Raw genomic sequence first — 18,128 nt, 5'->3', positions numbered from 1 at the left:
AAACTATTAATCAATTTTTAACATTTATTTATCATTATCAACTCATAAAAATTTATAAATCCTAATTCTTTATGAGAAAAGTCTAAGTCTCATGACTAAACTATCAATATCTTATATAGCTTAATCAAGTGATTTGTTTTAAGAAAAGGAGTCAAAGATGACTAATGATGTTCTTTTCCTAGATGTTGATCCATTAAACGCTCTTCTTCGGTTCAAAAACATTTTCTAATCACATTTAAATCCTAAAATCAAGTAAAGGATGATGAAACTAAAGCCAGCATTAATAAAGAGGAAAGCATGCACTACAACATTTTTTACTTTAGATCGCCAAAAAAAAATGTTGTTGGATGTGTAAAAATTGTGGCATATAAAGTTTAAACCATGGATTGACCACGGTTTTTCAGACGCACTCTAAGTGGTCGTGGCCTTTTAATATGTAGTCATACATATAAAAGTACACATTTTTAGTCGTGACCAAATATAATAAGCAACACCTATATTATTTTATCCATTACTCTATAACCGTTGTTTTTCTTCTTATCATGCCATCCAAAGCTTCATCCAATTATTTGGGTTGTTTTGCTTCATGAAGCATGTTAGAAGTGCTTCCAATCCTTCAAACCTCCTAGCCCGGTTATTCAACTCATTTGCATGCTCCTTCTTAAGAGGAGAAATTTTTTCTTTTCTTTTTAACTATGATGGTGTGACGGTTCGTCCAAAGCAACACACTACCAAATTTTTCTTTTTCAAGCAACAATTTAAGTGTTTGTTCAGTAGAAGTAGTTGAATCCTGAATTGAATCTTGAAGCTTTTCCTAATTAATAAAGAAAGATCAATGTCAGATAAAATCAACACTTCAAGTGTTTATCCTGAAAACACATGTAAATATGATCAAAGAAATTAATAATATCATACTTTTGGAAGCAGAAGACAAACTTGTAAAAGTCAAGTACTTACAATCCATGATATATGTTCTTCAATATCATTTATGCGCTTCGGGCCTTTATATTTTTTCAATTCCTTCTTAAGAGCCTGTTATACCGAGATGCTAAAATTAGAGGAATTCATAGAATAATCCATAGAGAAAATTCTACACTTTATAATCTGGAAGACTACCTGTCTTTTCAGCAGGAAGATCATTTTCACATAAGAAATTATATCTCTTCCTAAACCTGCAAGTCCAAGCATATATATTACTACAACTTTCCGGATTTTGTTGAAAGCACTATTTTAAAATAAAGCAAGAACATAAAAACCACTAGCATTAATTTGTTCAAAATTGTAATTGCTGCCTAGAATGGAAAAATTTCTATTAAGTCTCAACATTAGGATCCACAGTATAATGGATATATGCCCCAAAGTTAGCAAGAAAACAGGTTGGCTCAAACCCAGAGGATAAAGGTGGTCCACAATTGATTTGAGGAAAACATGCTCCAATTTGTTTTAATTGGGGGGGTCTCAATCTCTGAAGTTATACCAATGTAGCAAAAACTGCCAACAAAGTCAGAAAGGTTGAAAAAGAGAGACAACAGAAATAAAAGGAATAGGCATCATCACCACTCTCGTTTAAAAGCAAGCAAAGTAGCATCTAAAGCCAAAAAGATATTTTATTTCCACTCTTCACTTCCGTTGAACTTTTTTGTCACATGTGCAGTCTACTACTCAAGACTGGTGCCTAGAAAAATTTTTCATAGGTCATTTTTTCTCTACACTTGTGACAAAAAAAAAACAATGCTTGTTGACTGAAGGTCAAAATTAATGTGTAAACTTAAACTAAACTAGTAGTCTGACAAGTAAATAAATTTTCAAAATGGGGTTTGGGTGCTTAGAGTTTTTGCTAAGTGTTGTTTGTTGAGGGCCCTGTTAGGAAAAACACTTTGGGTTGTGTTGTGTCTACAATCCACTGGCAAAGATAGAAGAGTGTTTTGGGATTGCGTTCCCTAAGAACCCTACATACATATAGGTATGTGGGTTTTTTTAAATCAGGAGTGACTCTAGTCTTTATTAAGGATATGGCAGATATAAGAGAGAGATATGACTATTAAGTACAGTACAGGAATATTGTGATGAGTAGAGTGGTCCAAAGTTGTTGCTACTGCTTGCTGCTTGCACTCTTTGTATAAATAAAGATGAAAAGACGACTAAATTTTTTCCATCCTTGTCTCAACTTTAGCCTATCACCTGCTAATATTATTCATTGTCATCACCTGCTAATTAACAACCAGTTATACTGTCATGAGCATAGAGAGGTTAAAAAAGCAAGCTCTGGGGCATATATCCATTACAATCTGGATTGTGATGTTGAGACTTAATAGTAATTTTTCCATTCTAGGCAAATGTTGAGCCTATATGACCTAGGCTAGAACTATCAATTATGTAATTAAATATTAACTCCCAAGCAAATAAATGCTACCAACTTAAAGGATAGGGCATTGCAAGAACCACTTCGAGAACTAGTGAGCCAAACAGAAGATACCAATATTTCTCCCACATCCCTGGAGTAAGGCAAACAATACTTTAATACTTTGATACCAATCTCTTAGAACCGGAGATGATTAAAGGTGATCTATGCCTTAGGAAAGAAGAAAAAAAGAAATTTTTATGTTCTTGGAGAGAAAGATTGAATGATATGTGTGTCGTGTATTATTAGAATTTTTCTCATTGTAAATTGTTACAACACAACTTCTTTAATATGGTTCAAACATAATTAGTAGTTAATTATAACTCTCAACACTATTTAACTATTTAACAACTAAGACCAAATGATACTAAATTTTTTAATTACATTTTTATCATATTTCAATAGAAATAAGGCTTTAAATAAGAGATAGAGAAAATAATTGCACTTATGTATACCAAATAGTTAGGTAAACATAAAAACCAGCTATTAATATTTCAAGCCAACAACATAATTAGAAAAACAAGTTCATGAGCACTTGATGTGCATTAATTAAAAAAAAATGTTAGAACTTTGAAGAATGTCTTACTAGTACGCATACTACCTCAATTATTTAAGGTTTGCATGAAGATTAATTTAATCATAAAACTTAAAGTGTCAAAAAATTTCAGTAAATTTTTTTCAAGGTTGAGCTTTCCAGGCCTAGTCAATCTAATGTTAAAATTTATATTTATATTGTATAATACACAAACTAAAATACTAGTTATTTTAAAATTGTATATTGAGATCATATGAAGGTGTTCTCACCTGAAAGAAAAAAGCCATATAAATATAGTATCTACAATATATAACAATAATAAAAGGAGATATATTTTTTTAGTTTATATTTTTTGTTTTTAATTTTATCCTTAACTAGTTTGTAACCCGTGCACATGCAGGGATTGTTTGCAATGCAATTTTTTTTCAGCTGTGTGTTAATTTGTTTTGCAAAGCATAAATAAAATGAAAACTAATGTGAAAATTAAAAAAGATCAAACATTGATAATATGTTTACATAGTAGACAAATTGTTCAGAAAAGAAAGAAAGATAAAAACTATTATCAGGAAGTACAAAAGGAAAAAAACATTCATTTTTTTCTTCCTGTATTTCTCTTAATAAACAAATGCATAAGGATAGATAGAGAGAATAAAATGAATGCAGAATAACTAAAGTAATTATTGAAGATAAAAAAGGGGAAAAAAATAGAACAGTGATAATAAAAAGGGCAAAATGAGAAGAAAAGAAAATAATTGAATGAATGGAACGCTTCCATGGTGGTGTCTTTTTTTAACAATTTGAAAAAGATTTTGTTGCATCTTCATAATTATTTGGTTGCTGAAAATTAAAAAAAGGAAAAAAATCATTTTTTTCCTATGTTTCCCTTAATAAGCAAATGTAGAAAGAGAGGTAGAAAGAATACTCAATATTTAATAAAGAAGAAATAATATAATTTTCACCTCTGTAGAATTTCTTTGAGTAGCAAAGAAACAACTCCTGGTTGAAGCCTCTGAAGAAAAAATTAGATCAAACTTTCAATCATAGTTATCAACCTCATATAGTGAAACATACTATAGTAAGATTATAGGTGACAGGATGACCGTTAAAATAAAATATCATCATTGAAACTTTCATTTTTAGAATAGTTTTTAAAATCGCAATGATAAAGTAATAATCCAATATTTTGAAAACACACCAAAACTTACTAACAAAGCCATGGGTATAATAAAAAAAATTTAAGCAATTTTCTTTAAAAAAAACATAAATAAAAGAGAGATAGAGAGTATACTCAATATTTAATGAAGAATAAAGAATCTAATTTTCACCTCTGCAAAATTCCTTTGAGCAGCAAAAACCAGCAAAGAAACAACTCCTAGTTGTTTCTAAGTACCCGTGAATCTGTTTAAAAGCATTCAATCCAGACAACATAATATTTACATTAACCAGCAAGAACATAAAGGTGTCCTAGTAGAATATGTTTATCAATTAAGAAAAACACTAAAACTACTTTGAATATGTTAAACACATAATTTGAAGAAAGAACGGTTATATTCATCAACCATGCACAATGCACTCATTAGTATCGAGTCGGACAAAAGAAGAAGAATTCCACAAATGGAACATCAAAATTCAACTTACCTCATTTAACTTGTCTTTGCTATTTTTACCTTGAGCTACTCGAGATGATACTCTGCATAATAATAATAATAATAATAATAATAATTAAACAAAACAAAAAATAACACAAACTAAGAGAGTAGAAATAAGACCTGTGCTTGTTTAAAACTTCATTTTTTTTGCCTCACTCAATAAACCAACAATTTATTTTCTGCACTTGTTTAAAAAATTTGAAATTTAGGGGCAAAAATGCTAAATCTAAATACCCGTGAATCTGTTTAAAAGCATTCAATCCAGACAATATAATATTTACATAAACCAGCAAGAACAGAAAGGTGTCCTAGTAGAATATGCCTATCAATTAAGAAATATACCTAAACTACTTTGAATATGTGAAACACATAATTTGAAGAAAGAACAACTATATTCATCAACCATGCACAATGCACTCAGTAATATCGGTCGGAAAAAAGAAGAAGAATTCCACAAATGGAACATCAAAATTCAACTTACCTCATTTAACTCGTCTTTGCTATTTTTGCCTTGAGCTACTTAAGATGATACTCTGCACAATACACACAACAACAACAACAACAACAACAACAACAACAACAATAACAACAACAACAACAACAATAATAATAATAATAATAATAATAATAATAATAACAACAACAACAACAACAACAACAACAACAACAACAACAACAACAACAACAACAACAACAACAACAACAACAACAACAACAACAACAACAACAACAACAACAACAACAACAACAACAACAACAACAACAACAACAACAACAACAACAACAACAATAATAATAATAATAATAATAATAATTAAACAAAACAAAAAAATAACACAAACTAAGAGAGAGTAGAAAGAAGACCTGTGCTTATTTAAAACTTCAATTTTTTTGCCTCATTCAATAAAGCAACAATTTATTTTCTGCACTTGTTTAAAAAATTTGAAATTTAGGGGCAAAAATGATAAATCTAAATACCCGTAAATTTGTTTAAAAGCATTCAATCTAGACAACATAATATTTACATAAACCAGCAAGAACAGAAAGGTGTCCTAGTAAAATATGCTTATCAATTAAGAAAAATACTAAAACTACTTTGAATATGTGAAACACATAATTTGAAGAAAGAACAGTTATATTCATCAACCATGCACAATGCACTCAGTAGTATCGGGTCAGAAAAAAGAAGAAGAATTCCACAATTGGAACATCAAAATTCAACTTATTACCTCATTTAACTTGTCTTTGTTATTTTTGCCTTGAGCTACCCGAGATGATACTTGGCACAGTACACATAATAATAATAATAATAATTAAAAAAAACAAAAAAATAACACAAACTAAGAGAGAGTAGAAAGATGATCTATGCTTGTTTAAAACTTCATTTTTTTTGCCCAACTCAACAAACCAACAATTTATTTTCTGCACTTGTTTAACAAATTTGAAATTTAGGGGCAAAAATGCTGAATCTAAGTACCTGTGAATCTATTTAAAAGTATTCAATCCAGACAACATAATATTTGCATAAACCAGCAAGAACAGAAAGGTGTCCTAGTAGAATATGCTTATCAATTAAGAAAAATACTAAAACTACTCTGAATATGTGAAACACATAATTTGAAGAAAGAACATGGAGTTTTGTTTACTACATTTTTCTTCTAATTGTAACTTCTTGGTTGGTTGTTTAGAGTTAGCTCCAGAGTCATCTATTTGTATTTTCAATGACTTTTGAATACTTTGTTGTTTACTTTAGGCCAATGGCTTTCTTTGTTTCCTTTTAATTTTTTATTTTCTTAATCTACGACCAACTTTTTCCATATGAGTTGTGGTGTTTGGCAGTGGATACAATGGTTACACGCCTTTGACTAAAATATTTGCATTTTTGTGATTCCTTGTAAAGATCACCTTTGGGTGCATACTATAAAATCAAATAAACTCGTTTCTGCAATAGATAATTTAGAAATCATAAATAGGGAGGTATCCCAAAATCAACACACATGAATTTTTAAGCTTAAAAACTAAAATTTCATTTAGGCATTTCACCAAACACATAACTTACAACCCATTTCACCAACAATGTAATCGCATGATAGTTAACGCTTCCTAAAAGAAAAATGGTTTTCTTTGTTATCACCACCTACATTGACAGTTAACCCATTTCACCGAACACGAAAGGAACACCAAATAACAATTTAAAATTATTTTACATTACAACCTAATAAATACATTGTCTAGAAATCATAATTATTAAATTATTACTTTAAACTATTATTCGTCAATCAAATGGGGTCATCATCACTCCAATTTTGCTGCTTCCTGATTATCAGATCCCATACAATTGTCAACTGATTTTCTGTCAAGAATTCCTGCCATTGCTACATCAAAACGCAAAAATACAATGCAAACAAATATATTGAACCTTTACACCACCAAAAAAAGGACGAATGCACAAAAAGGTGGAGATGACTAAGAAAACAAACCTGTACTCATGGAGCTTTTTGCAATGCTAAAAGTCCTTGCCGTTAAATGCTACGCTCAAGAACACAAAAAATTAAGTTTTTTGCAATGCGAGAACTCAAAAAACAAAATAAAGGAAGATGAAAAATTTAAGCTTTTGTCTTGCGAAAATCACAAAACCCCAAAAAAGTGGGTATGTGAAAGAATGAACACATTCGAGAAGGCTGACGAAGATGAAAAAATTTAACCGCAAACCAAAAAATCAAAGAAAAGGAATTTGTACTCGTGGAGTTTTCAGATAAAAATCACACCTGTAGTGTGCTTTTCCACCTTCCCTGCATGCAATAGAGACTCATAAAGAAGGTTGAATAAAAAAAATTAAGGTTTTGTCTTGTGAAATGTCATAAAACAAAACATATGCAGGACGTCGGAGAAGGTTGAGGCTGTTGTATTGTGAGAAACAAAGAAACAAAGAAAATGTAAACAGAGAAACAAAGAAAACAAATCTGTTTAAGATAAAAATCAAAGCTTTTTTGAGATAAAAATCGTAGCTTTAATGTGTTCTTCCACCTTCTTTGCATACAATATGCCAAAAAATATATTGAACCATTACACCACCAAAAAAGGACGAAAACACAAAAAGTTTGGTATAAGAAGCAATGAGCACTTTGGAGAAGGCTCAGGAACACAAAAAAATTTAACTTTTGTATTGCGAGAAGTCAAAAAACAAAATAAAGGCATAACACCCAAAAAAATTTAAGCTTTTGTGTTTACGAACATGTACTCATGGAGTTTTTGAGATAAAAATCGCAGCTTTAATGTGTCCTTCCACCTTCTCTGCATACAACATGCAAAAAATATATTGAACCATTACACCACCAAAAAAGGACAAAAACACAAAAAGATGGGTATAGGAAGCAATGAGCACGTTGGAGAAGGCTCAGGAACACAAAAAAATTTAAACTTTTGTATTGTGAGAAGTCAGAAAACAAAATAAAGACAGAACACCCAAAAAAATTTAAGTTTTTGTGTTTACGAACCTGTACTCATAGAATTTTTAAGATAAAAATCGCAGCTTTAATGTGTTCTTTCACCTTCTCTGCATACAACATGCCAAAAAATATATTGAACCATCACACCACAAAAAAGGACGAAAACACAAAAAGATGGGTATAGGAAGCAATAAGCACGTTGGAGAAGGCTCAGAAACACAAAAAAATTTAAATTTTTGTATTGTGAGAAGTCAGAAAACAAAATAAAGGTAGAACACCCAAAAAAATTTAAGTTTTTGTGTTTACGAACCTGTACTCATAAAGTTTTTGAGATAAAAATCACAGCTTTAATATGTTCTTCCACCTTCTCTGCATACAACATGCCAAAAAATAAACACACGTCTTCTACCATTGTAGTTTAAGAGAGAAGAAGAAGAAGAAGAAGAAGAAGAAGAAGAAGTGAAAAGTGAGAGAAAGGGAGAGTTCAAAAGAGAAGAACGAAAATGGGAAACGAGGAATAGAGAAACAATGGGGAACAGAGAGAGGTTAAAAGCAAAATTCAAAATGAAACGTATGTTGGAAAAATGCAAAAGTCTTGGAAATAAAATTAGTGCATCAATAACTATGCGGCACGTTGGAAACGTAAACTTAAGGTGCGTATGAGTTTAGACGGAAAGATAAAATAATTTTAGAAAAATATCAGCAACGTGGCACAAGCCGAGGAGTGGGAATTGGATACACAGAATGACCAAAAAACCAATAAAAAGGACATGTGGCAAGTTTATAAATAGGGGCACAACAGAATTTTCCATGGGCTTTTCTTTTATTATATATACCTTGGATTTAATCCTACATTCTACTTCTCACTCTTCCATTTAACCAAGTTGGACTATCTTGAAAGTTGAAACTGAAGTGCACGTGATTTCCTTGAAGTCTGAGTGTAGTGTTGCGTGTAGACTAAAGTAAACAAGTTGTCATTATTACATGAAAAAGAAGAGATTATTGACTAAAAATTTAAAAAAGTTAAAAACAATTGACTATAAAGTAAAAGACACGCTGACATGTTGCTTTTTTATGTGCATCATTACTCGTTAGTTTAGTTTAAAAATTTAATAGTATTAGTAAAAAGTTAAAAACTATTAAATAATATATTTTAAGATTTTAATGTTTTAAATTAAATGCTATAATAAATGAAAATATTGTGACCACGACATTAGAGATAAGGAAAAATATAGTTATATATTATTTTATTAATATTTTAATTAAAATAAATGAGAAATAAAAAGATAAATGAGACAAGGGATGGCTCTTTATGGATGTGTCTAATGTCTAATTAATTACAATTGTATTTCATCTCTAATTATAGGATGTCTAATTAAGGATATATTATTTTGTATTGGATAAAAAAGATATATTATGTTGTTGACAAAAGAAAAGATATATTATTTTGTGTTGTTGATATTAAATATTATATTTAATGTGTAATTTTGTATGTTATATGTAGTGGGTGACGATACTTTTAAGCAAATTTGCTTAATATGTATTATTCTTCTTTAAAGTAACGTTATGTATTTATTATATTAAAATAAAAATATCATATATAATTATAACCAGTTCAATTAGGATTGAATTGTTAAGCTTTGAATGCATACCTTTACGGATTCAATGGACATTCCATTTTAATGAAAAATATTGTATTTAATCTTGTGACATCCTTTCTTTAATATTTGATTTCTACTTGTTATAATTTCGTTTTAGCTTTAATTGCAAATGCACGAATTAACTCCTTATTTTATCTAGAAGGAAGGATAACAACACTTTCTTTAATACTATCTTTTTTGCACTAACAACTAATAGCTAAATTTTGTTGAAAAACACAAATTTTGATGGTTTCACTTTTCATTCTCTATTGATTTAAAAGTTTGACTTATTAAAATTTGTACTTTTCAATAAAACTTAACTAATAATAGATAAAGTATTAAAAAAGAGTGTTAGATAAAGTGTTATGAACAACTTTAATAAATGTAAATGTTAATTCCTTCACCTTAACTTCAATAAGTCACAAATTTTTAAATGTCATTGTTTTATATGAATAATATAAGGTTTGAATTAACATAATGGTCAAAGATGATCTTCTATTTAGCTTAATTAGATTTTCAAATGATCAACTTTTAAACTCTCTCTGTATCTTTAATGGATCATTATACAAGAAAAATTAGTGTATTGAATGAATTTATGAATTTGAGAGCAGTACAATAGCATTTAATATAATTAACTATTTATTGCTTATGTTCGTTGTCTTCCGTTGTAATTCACAGATAGTACAAGGGGCTGGCGATGGATGAGATAGCTCATGTCCCAGGTGTTTCTGAAATAGCTCATTTGCCGGGTGTTTCTCAAATTGCTAATTATGTGATTACATTTATTAAGGATCAAATTGGGTACATATCCTCCTACCAGGAAAACCATGAAAAGCTTATGACCGAGGTTCAAACTCTGGAGGATATTCAGGTTCTTGTGAAGCACCGGGTTGCTGAGGCCGAAAGGAATGGAGACAAGATTGAAAATATTGTACAGAACTGGCTCAAGAACGCAAATGACATGATTGCTGAGGCAAATAAAGTTATTGATGTTGAAGGAGCTACATGGTGTCTGGGACGATATTGTCCCTCTCGGTGGATAAGATGTCAGCTGAGCAAGCGTTTTGAAGAAACGACAAAAAAGATTACAGATCTCATAGAGAAAGGAAAATTTGATACAATTTCTTACCGTGATGCTCCTGATATCACAACTACACCATTTTCTAGAGGTTATGAAGCACTGGACTCCAGAACATCAATGCTGAATGAGATTAAGGAAATTCTTAAGGATCCTAAAATGTACATGATTGGGGTGCATGGGATGGGTGGCGTGGGTAAAACCACTCTTGTGAATGAGTTAGCTTGGCAAGTAAAGAAAGATGGGTTATTTGGTGCTGTAGCCATAGCCAATTTAACCAATTCTCCAAATGTGAAAAAAATAAGGCCAAATTGCTGATGCATTGTGGGATCGGAAGCTTAAAAAAGAGACAGAAAGTGGAAGGGCAATAGAACTGCGTGAAAGGATAAAAAAGCAGGAGAAAGTTCTTATTATTCTTGATGACATTTGGAGTGAACTTGATTTGACGGAAGTGGGAATTCCTTTTGGTGATGAACACAATGGTTGCAAATTGGTGATAACTTCCAGAGAACGTGAAGTGCTGATAAAGATGGACACTCAAAAAGATTTTAATCTTACAGCTTTACTGGAGGAGGATAGTTGGAATTTGTTCCAGAAAACAGCAGGTAATGTTGTTAATGAAGTTAGTATAAAACCAATTGCAGAAGAAGTGGCAAAATGTTGTGCTGGTTTGCCTCTTTTGATCACAGCCGTTTCGAAGGGTTTGAAAAAAAAGGAAGTCCATGCTTGGAGGGTTGCCCTAAAACAACTAAAGGAATTTAAGCATAAAGAGTTGAAGAATAATGTCTACCCTGCTTTGAAGTTAAGTTATGATTCTTTAGATACAGAGGAATTGAAGTCATTATTCTTATTCATTGGTTCATTTGGACTAAATGAGATGCTCACTGAAGATTTGTTAATATGCTGTTGGGGGTTGGGCTTTTATGGTGGCATGGCCAAATTGATGGAGGCAAGAGACACATTACACATTAATAAATGAGCTTAGGGCCTCTTCATTATTGCTTGAAGGTGAACATGGCTGAGTTCGAATGCATGATGTAGTGCGCGACGTGGCTAAATCAATTGCATCTAAGTCTCGTCTGACCGACCCGACCTATCCTACCTATGCAGATAAGTTTCGCAAGTGCCATTATATTATATCCGAGTCTTTCAATAAAGTCCAAGATGATAACTTTTTCTCTGGGATGGGAGAAGTGATGACTTTGAGTGTATATGAAATGCCCTTCATCCCTTTCGTACCCTCCCTCAATCCCTTGATAAGCCTTCGCTCATTGAATCTAAATAGTTGTATATTAGGATAGTGGCAGAACTCTCAAATTTAGAAATTATTTCCTTGGCGGGGTCTAGTATTGCAGAGCTCCCAGGAGAAATAAAACGTCTGACTCGTCTTCGTTTGCTAAATTTAACATACTGCAATTTACTAAGAGTCATTCCTCCAAATCTTATATCAAGTTTGATGTGCTTAGAAGAATTGTACATGGGAGGTTGTGATAGTATTGAATGGGAGGTTGAAGGAAGCAAACGTGAAAGCTACAATACTAACGTACGTGAGTTACAGAATTTGCATAATTTGACAACTTTGGAGATATCATTCAAAAATACTTCGGTTTTGCCAATGGACTTCCAGTTCCCTGCAAATCTAAAAAGATACAACATATTGATTGGGATTTGTCAGTTCTCTTCATTATGGTATGGTGGAGCTCTCGAAAGAACACTTAAGCTCACAGACTATAGTTGGACGAGCAGATCGTTGTTTACCACAGTTGAGGACTTGAGCTTTGCTAAATTAAAGGGTGTTAAGGATTTGTTGTATGATTTGGATGTGGAAGGTTTTCCTCAATTAAAGCATCTGTATATCCAAGACACTGATGAATTGTTACACCTCATTAACCCAAGAAGGTTGATGAATCCCCATTCTGCATTCCTCAATTTGGAGACTTTGGTTCTTGACAATCTATATAAGATTGAAGAAATATGTCATGGTCCAATGCACACACAGTCTTTTGCAAAGCTAAAAGTTATTAAAGTTACATCTTGCCATCGGTTGAAGAATCTGTTTTTGTATTCTCTCACAGTAAACCTTTCTCAACTTCATGAGATTGAAATTTCTAGTTGTGAAGGTATGTCAGAGATCATAGCTGTGGAAAAACAAGAGGATCAGAAAGAACTTCAACAGATTGTTCTGCCTGAATTGCATTCTGTCACTTTACGACGTTTACTTGAGCTTCAGAGTTTTTATTGTTTATTAACCGTCGATCAGGGTAATCCATCCAATCAGAGCAATACTTTGGCACTGTTTAATAATCAAGAGGTAAACTCATGTCTTACGATGCCTTCAATATTTGAATTCTTTTTGCTACTTAAAAATTTAACTTGTAACTGTTTTCTCGAAAGTTTGATTTAACAAAAAATGTATACTTCAATCATAATTTATTTTCTTAAGTTTGTAGATATAATTTTCTATTTTACCTATTATAGACAGAGACGAATCTAGAAATGTATTTAAGAGGGGTCAAACTTTTTTTATTAGATAATTATTTAAATATTTTTACTTTTAATAAATATTTATTTATTTAATAATAAGTTTAAAAATATTAATTATTTAATTTATGAATAAAATTAAAAATCTGATCTACAACTAAAAAAAATTTAAACAAATATCAATTCAAAAACTTTATATATATATATATATTTTTTCTTTTATTAATTTATTTATAATTTAATTTTTTTCATTTACAGAAATGGTCCTAAGGGTTCCTGTAGCAGATACATACTATTAGTGTATCCCATTACCATTTATTTTTACAATATTTTATATTTTCATAGGTGTTGATCCCTAAACTTGAAACATTGGAGTTGTATGACATGAATGTATGCAAGATATGGGATGATAAACTTTCAGTCCTTTCATGCTTTCAAAACTTGACGCGTTTGATAGTTATCAAATGTAAACATTTGACAAGTTTATTTTCATCTGGAGTGGCAAGAGCACTGGTCAAACTACAACATGTTGAGATTTCCTCATGCGAAAGGCTGAAAATCATATTTGTCCTAGAAGAGGTAAACATTTCAGAATTGAACAATATTATAATTATAGGTAATTTTTAAAAAATATTTAAATTCAAATTAGAATTAAAAATATTAAAAATGATAGATTGAAAGACACAAGAAATCATGTTAAACCATTCCATTGGTATTAAAAGAATAAAATGATATATCATATGTATGTCAAAAGCTTATTGAATTTGAAGATAAAATATATATTTAAAATTGAAATTGATTTTCCATATTCAGTTATGATTTGTTAAAATGTTCTCTTATGATTAAAAACATAAGTGGGTGACATAGGAGGATGTAGTAGATGTATGTTAGGAGAGTGAAGTTAACCACTTTAGGAAAGTATTAACACATGAGAGTGAATTAATTTTTAAAGTTATTATCACTTATTTAAAATTTGTATACATCTTATTTTGTGAATCAATCTTTTTTATTATTGGACTAAAAAAAAGGATATTAATTTTTATTCTTGTCAGATATAATTATTGATCAAATTTTATTAATTTTTCAGTTAAACTTTGAATTAATCAGAATTTTCTTTTCATAATAAACGAGAGGATTAAAAAAAGAAAGAATATAATTTTTTATCCATCTGAAATGTTCTTTGTTATTTTATTTTTTACAATTATTATTTCATTTGACTAGAAAAAAGTTATCGTGGGATAAATTACGAAAAAAGGAGAGGACAAAAACAAAATAGAGTAAAACAATTCATTAATGATAAAAGTTAAAAGAAAAAAAAACACAATTCATTAATTAGAGTAAAATAGAAATGAATTTATATTTAAAAAAAGCAATAAAAAAGATCTCGTCATCGCCGGAATGTATAGTAGTAAAAAAATACAGAATATAGTATAAAAGTATCGATAATATAAGATTAAAGTTGAGATTACCGAAGTTGTGAAGAAAATAATCAAACATATTGATGGTGTCTAAAAAAATCGTAAAGAATATATATAAATTTTAATTATATATAACTTAAATTTATAATAGATGAAAGTATAAAAATTCAATTATAATTAAAAAAAAAATTAGTTAAACATTTTTTTCAAATATATATCTAATATTCTATAGTTTCGATAAAACAGTTTATAATATTATTTTTAATATAATTACTAATAATTTATTTTGAAATTCGATTTAAAAACAAATATAATAAATTGAAAGCAATGAGAAAAAAAAAAATCAAGTATCGGATAAAAACAATTTGCCTGCAGAAATCCAAGGGGATCATCAGATTGTGATCAGATCCGTTTCTTGCCAATGTACAAACAGTTGCATCCTTCCATATTATCAGATTTGTTTCCATAAGAATGATAGAGATCTTCACAAGATTATAGCTTTCTCCAAGTTCCCACTGTTCATAGATTCCCAAGCCCACCACAATTTCAACTTAATATAAGATTTTCATCGTTCCCAACAGGCCTAGTTAACAGCGTCCACTATTGTATCAATATGAGAACCAATATAACTTATGTGACTTATCCAGAGCAAAAATAAATTCTAAAACAACTTTCATTCATTCAAAGATCAAGATTCAAATTTATAATATAAATTTAGCTATTAAAAGTTTTGATTACTAGACCGACCAGATTCACCGACTCCTAAATTCTATAACTTTAATTTTTGTTTTATACAGTATCATATTTTGTTTTGACTGTAAGTCATTTGTTATTTACTTTTTATTAAAGTGTAAGTTATAAAATTATTATATGAACATAATAACCGAATGTAATTTAATAAATTTATAACATTTGCGTTAAATTTCCTTAAAACAACATTTGTGTAAAATAAATTAAATTAACGGAGACTAGTAAAAATAATTAATTTAATACAGCTAAATAAAATTGTTATATTCATGTAAATTAACTTAAATGAGCGAGGACTCATATAATTAATAAATATAATATAATATGATCAAAGTTATATTATATATCACGATAGAGACTTTAGTTTTCTTTTTATATATAGAGAAAATAGAAGCCGTTAGTCCTACTTGTAATATGACGCATGTTTACATTGAAGTTTTAGCTGTACGAGAGTGTCAAAATATGAAGACCATAATCCCATCCTTTGTGCCATTTCAGTGTTTAGATGAATTGATTGTGCCCAGTTATGATGGACAGGTAAATATTACTATATCGCCATTATCAACCACTAGTTTACAAAAACTCCGCATTTTAAGGATAAGTGAATGCGATGAGCTAGAGGAAATTTGTGGAAGCAGTAATGAGGGTGATCCACCACTTGGCGATATTGCTTTTATGAAATTGGAGGAATTGACATTGAAATGCTTACCGAGGCTCAGAAGCTTTTGCCAGGGAAGTTACGACTTCAGGTTTCCATCACTACAAATTGTACGTTTGAAAGAATGTCCAATGATGGAGATTTTTTGTCAGAGAAACATAACCACACCAAGCCTCACAAAGGTGGAATATAGATTGAGTGGAGATAATTGGTATACGAGTGGAGATCATTGGTATGGCGACCTTAATACTACTGTTAGAACAGTTTTCACTAAAAAGGTACGCATCAACCAAATTTCAGGTTCTTAACTCCAATTCTTATTCCAACCCTTTGAGGTTAAGAATTTTATGCTGTGTTATACATGCATAGTTAATGAAATTAAAAGTCGTATATTAGTTAAAAGTGATACATACTACTCGATTTAAATGAACCATATTTAATTACAGAATTTTACTAAATTTTTCTTTAACTTATTTTTTATTGAAACTTATTAGGAATAAAAAGAAATTATTATTGGAATTAAGACCTCAATTAATTAAATTTTTTTTAGAGATAATAACATTAAATGAGATCAAATTAATTAAAATTTTCTTATATTTAATATTAGAGGAAGTGACAATTATGACTTACAATTTTCTTTTATAAAAAAATTAATATCATGTGTGGAAGTAAATATTTTGTATTTGATCATTAAAATATAAAACAAAAAAACGTTATTATACTGATAACAATTTATTTTTTTTATTATTTTGTTGCTTATTTTATATTTAAAATAAAAAACCATTGCTCATATTTAGGATTTCATTTTAGAGAGTTCAGAAGTGTAAACGACTTAAAGTCTATACTATTTCATTATTTTGAAACAAAATTTCTCCTTTGCCGTTAAAAATAATCAACCTTCGAATTTCATATGGCACTTGTGTATTTAATTGGAATATATATTGTAGGATCAATATAATCCAGACTTGGGGAAACTGGCTATCAGAGACAACAATGATCTGAAGTCCATATGGCCAAATCTAGTGACTCCAAATTCCTTTCCTAACCTGACGAAAATTGTCATTTCTTCCTGTGAAAGCCAATATGTGTTTCCCATCCATGTGGCTAAAGTGCTTCGGCAGCTCCAAGTTCTTAAAATAAGCTTTTGTACCATAGAGAATATTGTCGAAGAAAGTGATAGTACTTGTGATATGATGGTTGTTTATCTTCAAGTACAGAAGTGTCATGATATGATGACCATAGTCCCATCCTCTGTTCTGTTTCATTCTTTAGATGTATTGCATGTGTACTGGTGTGAAAGACTAGTAAATATTATAAGGCCATCAACAACCACAAGTTTAACAAACCTCCGCATTTTAAGGATAAGTGAATGTCATGAGCTAGAGGAAATTTATGGAAGCAGTAATGAGGGTGATGCACCAATACTGGATGAGATTGCTTTTATGAAATTGGAGGAATTGACATTGAACAACTTACCGAGGCTCACAAGCTTTTGCCAGGGAAGTTACGACTTCAGGTTTCCATCCTTACAAAAGGTACATTTGAAAGACTGTCCCATGATGGAGACTTTCTGTCATGGAAACTTAACCACAACAAGCCACATTGAGGTGCGATGCCTATATAGATGGCGTAATGAAGAATCAGAAGATCATTGGGATGGTGACCTTAATACTACTATTAGAAAATTTTCACTAGAAAGGTACATGTCAACCAAACTTCAGGTTTCTAGCTCCATTTCTTACTCCTACTTTTGTGGTTAAGAATTTAATGTTCTGTTTTATGTTTTTGAGTATGCAGAATATAGAACAAGATTTGACTTCATCATCAGAATCAGACGACAGCTGAAAGTGTCTACTATTAAGAAAATAAGTTGTAGGTATTTAGGTATTGCTATTATTTTGTGTATTGATTTTTATATCTTTCATCATACTTTTAATCATTCGGCGCATTGGGCTATTAGAGTTCTGCTCCATGATTTTAATGGATTGTGTTACTCTTTATTTCTTTTGCATTTTTAGTGTTATATGAGTGGGAATGGGAAGGGTAGGATGGGATTAGCTGGAACTTGTGTA

The 18,128-nt window shown here is 30.3% G+C and overlaps 2 protein-coding genes and 1 long non-coding RNA gene across 3 annotated transcripts; 2 read left to right on the top strand and 1 right to left on the bottom strand.

Moving 5' to 3' along the window:
• Nucleotides 1-6,770: 6,770 nt before the first annotated feature.
• LOC114386414 lies at nt 6,771-8,519 on the bottom strand. Its single transcript, XR_003661075.1, has 2 exons — nt 8,345-8,519; nt 6,771-6,938 (listed from the first exon to the last, which is right to left on the bottom strand). It is a non-coding gene; the product is annotated as an uncharacterized LOC114386414 (long non-coding RNA).
• A 1,852-nt stretch (nt 8,520-10,371) lies between these two features.
• On the top strand, nt 10,372-11,731 carry LOC114386233 (probable disease resistance protein At5g63020). Its single transcript, XM_028346203.1, has 2 exons — nt 10,372-10,948; nt 11,058-11,731. The coding sequence occupies exons 1-2, from the start codon at nt 10,372-10,374 to the stop codon at nt 11,729-11,731; spliced, it is 1,251 nt and encodes a 416-aa protein (XP_028202004.1).
• A 498-nt stretch (nt 11,732-12,229) lies between these two features.
• On the top strand, nt 12,230-17,901 carry LOC114386232. Its single transcript, XM_028346201.1, has 4 exons — nt 12,230-13,063; nt 15,936-16,334; nt 17,004-17,777; nt 17,854-17,901. The coding sequence occupies exons 1-4, from the start codon at nt 12,230-12,232 to the stop codon at nt 17,899-17,901; spliced, it is 2,055 nt and encodes a 684-aa protein (XP_028202002.1).
• Nucleotides 17,902-18,128: the final 227 nt, after the last annotated feature.

This window comes from Glycine soja, chromosome 15, assembly GCF_004193775.1.
Source record: "Glycine soja cultivar W05 chromosome 15, ASM419377v2, whole genome shotgun sequence".
Lineage (NCBI taxonomy): Eukaryota > Viridiplantae > Streptophyta > Magnoliopsida > Fabales > Fabaceae > Glycine > Glycine soja.
This window is presented reverse-complemented; position numbering and strand designations above follow the sequence as displayed.